The 6000-nt window shown below is 43.7% G+C and overlaps 1 protein-coding gene across 1 annotated transcript in view; it reads left to right on the forward strand.

Annotated features, from left to right (window-relative positions):
- CCDC78 (coiled-coil domain containing 78) overlaps nt 1–5582 on the forward strand; it is a 379499-nt gene extending 373917 nt beyond the window's left edge. Inside the window, exons 20-21 of the mRNA XM_086941249.1 lie at nt 4809–4909; nt 5009–5582. Coding sequence (XP_086797375.1) covers nt 4809–4909; nt 5009–5135 — 228 coding nt within the window. The 3' untranslated portion in view covers nt 5136–5582. The remainder of the gene's footprint in view (nt 1–4808; nt 4910–5008) is intronic.
- The last annotated feature ends 418 nt before the right edge of the window (nt 5583–6000 follow it).

The following is a 6000-nucleotide window of genomic DNA, read 5'->3' on the forward strand; positions in this document are numbered from 1 at the left end:
CCATCTCCTGGTACTATACAACTACTCCTGGGCCACTGGCACCCTGCCCTCATCAATGAGCGAGGCCTTTCTTGTCCTCCTGCTGAAACCAGGAAAGCACCCCCTCTCATGCTCCTCTTACCATCCTCTATCTCTCTTGAACCTGCACAATAACATCTTAGCTAAGGTCCTTGTCACCCTGTTGTCTCTTTTAAAGGCACACATAATTTCACCTGTGCAATCCAGCATTGTCCCACATCCCTCCACTGCTCTCAATCTCTGCACCATATTTGCTGTTCTCAATAAAGATTTCACCATCTACTCCCGCAGTTGTGGCCCTGTTAAATAAAAGAGAAAGCATTTGACTGCCTTGAGGGGTCCTTCTTAAGGGCAGTCCTTGGTAAATTGGGAATCCCTCCAGGTTTTGTCTCCCTGATCATGCTTCTGTATACTTACCCTGTGTCTCATCCAGTGTCAATGGTTAGCTCTTTGAAACGTTTCCTATCTCGAGAGGGGCCAGGGAGGGTTGCCCCCTCTCTCCCCTCCTCTTCATCATTGCTATGGGCCCACTGGTTTGCCATATGCAGAACTGCCATTTGCATCACAGTCTTCAAAGTACCCATCAACCACTTCTACTCTCTCTATACGCGGAGGACAAAATACTTTTTATCCTTCATCCATTGGAGAACTTTTCCTCCCGGTACAGGATGTCATCCGTTTTGTCAATTTGTCTGGGCTCCGAATTAACTTAGCCAGATCAGAACTATTCCCTTTGACTGATGCGGCGCAGTCGACACCAACTGACTATTCATTTACTTGGGCAGTGGACGGTACTAAATATTTGTGTATATGGCTCAGTTGTAGCCGGCACAGGTAAGAGTGGTGGGGATGGGGTGAGACGGGATTGAGTACGGGGTAGTGGACATACGATGGGAGAAGTTACATTAAATAAAAAATAAAATAAAACCACTTTCCTTGCGCTGGCCGCATCGCTGACTCGGCGGGGCGGGGCAGTCGACATACGACGGGATGAGTTACATTCAGTGGTGGCTCCTCCACTAAGGCGGAGGAGCGTCGCGCCACTGCTCTCCGAGCAGTGAAAAAAGGGAAAAAAAACGATAATAATAACGTAACTTTATTATTATTTTCTTTTTCCTTTTGCAGTGGCTCCATTGTTTCCTGAGGGTTGGGCTGGGCCCAATGACCTAGAGCACTGCAGGGGGAGGAGTGGTGGCACTCCAAGTGTGCATGACATTTTGGCCGGTCCTCTCCAGCCGCCCAAAATCGTCATGCATTCTTGTCATGTTCTCCATCAAGACTGCATTACAGCCTCAGTGGAGAACCTGCCCCAGGCTCCCACTCTTGGTCTGAGCACCGAATTACAGTGCTCAGACCAATCCAAACTCTGCATTGCATATTGTGATTGGTCAGGGAAGCTTGGGAGTCCGGGTGTTTTCTGCTGCTGGCTTAAAGGCAGGAACAAGACAGGAAGATGCAGAGGATCGGAGGAGAGTCGGTGGCAACACCGACAGTAGTCAGGTAAGTGTTTTTTTAAAAATGTCATTCTTTTCATTTCCCTGACCTAATCTCCCCCCCACCCCGCCCTTCCTGTCCACCACCCGAGTCGGTAGCAGCCGCTACTGGTTAAATCAAACAAAATAAAAACACTTACCATGCGCTCGTGAGCGCAAGGTGTTTTTAATTTTGTTTTACATTTAATTTAACTCATCCAGTCCTATGTCAATTTCCCTGCCCGCCCTACCGCTGTTACCTGTGCCAGCTGCCACTGATATGGCTCCATAGGGACAGGTACCAAGTTCCACAACTTAACTGTAGATCGACAGTAACCAAACTCGCTTCCCAGGTTGATTGCTGTATCTAGCTGCCCTGTCCAATGTTGGCCATGTATAAAAAAATGGTCATTCTTCCTCGGTTCTTATACTCAGGGCTTCGAAAAAATCCCTTGTATAGCAAGCCAGATTCAATCAGGGTGAGCCATTTTTAAGGCCTACTCTCTCTTTCTGGCATGCTGACAACAGATGTTCTGCTTGCTCACAAAGTGAATGAGCAATAAAGATGCCTTTAAATCTTGTTATCTTGTCACATTTGCTCTGCTTTCAAAAGTCAGCTTGTTTTCCTACATTTACTTTTTTCTGTGACTGAGGTTAGAGGATTTTATAAAGTGAACTGTGTTGAGACCAGTTCACGGGTCAAGTACATTATATTTAGGTTGAGTAGATTATTAAAGTTACTAGACCTGAAAGTCTAGTAATATTTTTATGATTTTTCAAGGCCTGATACTTATTTTTGAATATTCCTATCCCACTGGCCCTGACATTTTTTACGCTTGTTACGTGGTCTTCTATCTGATAATCCTTGGGTCCCTCTAACCAGAGAAAAGCTTGTACAACGAGTATTCTGCCATCATCACCTCAACTCCTTGGGGGATCTTTTCCCTGGCAGGCATATTGTACAGCTGACTGCGGAACCTTACTCACTTGACTTACGTTTCATGCATCATTTTATTATCTGGAGACTTCATAACACATTGCGATCTCCGCTCCCCCCCTGATGATTTACCCACCTTGACGCTTGTTGTGAGTGATTGGGATGGCGTTCACCTAATCTCGACTATATCGAATGTGGATCTCACTCAAATCTGACACCACCGTGGGGGTGCAGGGATTATGGGCGGAGGAGCTGGGTATTTCCCTCACTTATAAAATATGGACATACTGATGTTCACAAATCAAGAATATTTAGAGCAACTACAGACACAAACTGTTACATTCATCGCATTTTTCTTTCACCCTCTAACATTGTTAAATTTTACCCCACTAGATCTGATCTGTTCGTTAAATGTCACGCCTAGGTGCCGACTTCACACATTTAACCTGGACCTGTCCTGTGATATATGCGTACTGGGCCTCTGTCTTCGTACATGTTGCTGCTATAACCGACAGAGAGCTCACCTCGAATCCCCTTCTTGCACTTTTGGGATACACCAGAGACATACCGGGCTCTTTAGCCACTTTGTTTCAATGTGCTTCCTCTTAACTAAGCGCGGAATAGCACTCCATTGGGCAGGTACCGCAGCCCCCTCTACTCATACCGGGCTCAGAAGTATGTCATTCTGTGATTACCTCTGTACATTAAACCCAAACATCCCACCTTAGCGACCTTCCCATCTTTCTACTAGCAGTACGACCTTTTCCTTGTCGTTCATATCTTTGTTACTTCATAAATTTGGCCTACTGGCATGGCTGCCCCTCATTTTCTCCACTTATGTTTTACATATTTTTTCTGAACATATTGTAGGCACCAACATGATTATTGACATCTTGGAGATGTGCTTGCAAGCAGAGCATCATTGTTGATTTGTTTTGTTTTTCTTTGAAAAATCAATAAAGAAATTTACAAAAAAACGAAAGGAGGAAGGTTTGCGATCTATAACTTTAATTATGCACCAAGAAAATTATGGGACTGCTCTTTCAAACTGTGATGCTTTCTTCTTCTCAGTTTCTTGTTGAGGCAGTAGTGTGTTGTGAAACTTTGAGTTGAGGACCAAGTGGCATCTTGACTTATGATCAGAAACTGTTGTTCTTTGTGTAATGCTGAGAGCCCTAGTATACAGATGCTTTGAACACGTTAAACAGATGACTTTTGTCAGAGACAAAAATCAAAAATTACCTTTGAAAGAAAGGACAGCTTTACCCTAAGGCCATCCTATCCTTAAAGATAGATGTATGTGCCACATTTTAGGTTGCTGTAATAGCTACTAAAGATAGTTCATTATTGGGTACCTCAATGAACAACAATACCTAGTTTTGAATGGACGTCCCATTAGAAAAGTCAATACAAAATTGCATGCTGTTATCATGTTTGCCTGTGTTGCGTTTAAGACACTTCAGAAACACAGTGAAATAGTTAGTGATAAAATTTGCCCTGAACTAATGAAAAAGTGAGAACAGAAAATTAGGTAGATATGTATTTCACTAGTACTCTTGAACCAAACCAATAAGTGCAAATTAGACAAGCAATTGATGGATAGAGTTAATTCCTTAGCTACACACCAAGTGAAGAAAATCCCCCATGAGATATCACATGAAGCATTCGTGGAAGATCTCTGTGTATGAAGGTACTGTTGTAGAGGGGAGGGGCTCAGGGTGAGACACGCCAGAAATGCCCTAAGTGCGGGCTATATGCAGCAGGTATTGCTCATATGTTTGTCACATGCCCTTCGCTTGAGAAGTTTTGGGATAGAGTCCAAGGCGTAATTCAGAATAGATTAAATAAGGATATTATAATTACGGTTACTGAAAAGATGCTGGGATACAAAGAAGAAGGGGATGGGAAAGGCCCAATAATGACAATTATGTTAGTTGCTGCTCGTTTAGCAATATTTAGAGCCTGGATTTCCCCAAAACCTCCTACAGAGATAGCATGGTGGTTAATTCTTTAAGAAGCCGGCGAAAGGGAAAGGGCTCTGGCTAAAGTTAGAGGGGTCAGAGCAATGCAGATATATAGATCTATTTCGGCGGCACTGGAAGTGGTCTGAAACTACTTACCGCTAGTCAATTGTAATAACTGCTGGCCTCTACTAATAACTCCGGAAAAGGCTCAGAAGTGAATGTATTATTCATTCTTTGTGATTTGTGTTGCTTATGTTCTTCCACAGTCATTACTGCTGTGAGCTAATTTTCTTTAGATATCACATGAAGCATTCGTGGAAGATCTCTGTGTATGAAGGTACTGTTGTAGAAGGAGAGTTTTTGTGGTGTTTTGAGTTACCTATTCTCAGCTTATCCTCCTTCTCTCTGCCATCTCAGGAGGATCTGGAGAAGGAGCGCGGGCAGCTGCTGACACGAGCCATTATTGCAGAGGAGCAGCTGGCTGAGTTGCAGGAATACGTGGACAAACACCTGGCAAGGTAAGCTAGACTTCAGTCTAAAAGAAAATATGATCACGGATCATATCTTACAGAAAGTCGTAGGCCCAAAGCTTACAACAACTCTCTTCCTTGTTTCAGGTATAAACAAGAGATTCTTCGGCTACGGAAGCTCTTGGGGAATGAGGCACCACGAGCCTTTAGTGCTGACGCCTCTCAGGCCCATCTACCTCATGCTGTCAAGCGGACAACTAGCTATGAGCTCTAGCAGCTCTGGGGCTCTGGAAAGGTTACCCACCACTTCCCTGGGAACACCATGGCTTGAGGAATTATGGGAAGTAAAATGTGAAGCCTCTAAGTGTCCCGTTCAATGGTTCATGAATTGCTGCCTTAAAGAACTCCATTCTTCAGCCTAAAAGTGCCAGGACAAGGGGTTGTACTGATCCTGAGATCCACTACCAAGGCACTCCAAAACCTACTGAGGAATTAAGTGGATAATGAACCCCTCGCCCTGTGACAGGAAGGATATAGTTTGAACATGTAAGAAGCTGACATGCAAGATATGTGCAGTTGCTGAAAAATATGCTTAAATCTCCAACAGGGCCTCTGCATTTTATCTTCAAAGCCAGCCACAGTTAAGGGAACGTATTGAAATTCAAACTAAGTTCTGTTTAGGACACATACATGAGGCTATCATTAAAGTTCTATTGGTTTATTTCTTCTTTTTTTGTACTTCATGGATTTTGTGCTCTGATTTCAGGCTGCTTTCCTTGCCACTGTCATCAGCTATCTGGTGGAAAACCACAAAGCAAACAGTGTCAGGCTTTAGCTTGCTGGTGCAATTAATGAGGCCTGTAGTAATGAGTGTCCACTAATGTGCCATGTGGAATGAAAAGTATTCCAGTATAGGCCTTTACTGAGGCTTGGCAGAGAAACAGCCATTTTATGTTCCATTCTGTTACTTTGTATTTGTTCATTGTACTTCTGGCATTGTAATGCACTTGGGGAACTATCACATTTCTGAAGGTGTATTTAACCTTAGAATGTGGTTTCTGTAGACTTGAGTCTGCTTGATGTGAAGTAATGACTTTGTGACTTCCTCACTCAGTCTCCATTCGTCAGTCCCTGTCCAC

The sequence above is a fragment of the Lissotriton vulgaris genome, chromosome 10 (assembly GCF_964263255.1).
Source record: "Lissotriton vulgaris chromosome 10, aLisVul1.2, whole genome shotgun sequence".
In the NCBI taxonomy this organism is placed as follows: domain Eukaryota; kingdom Metazoa; phylum Chordata; class Amphibia; order Caudata; family Salamandridae; genus Lissotriton; species Lissotriton vulgaris.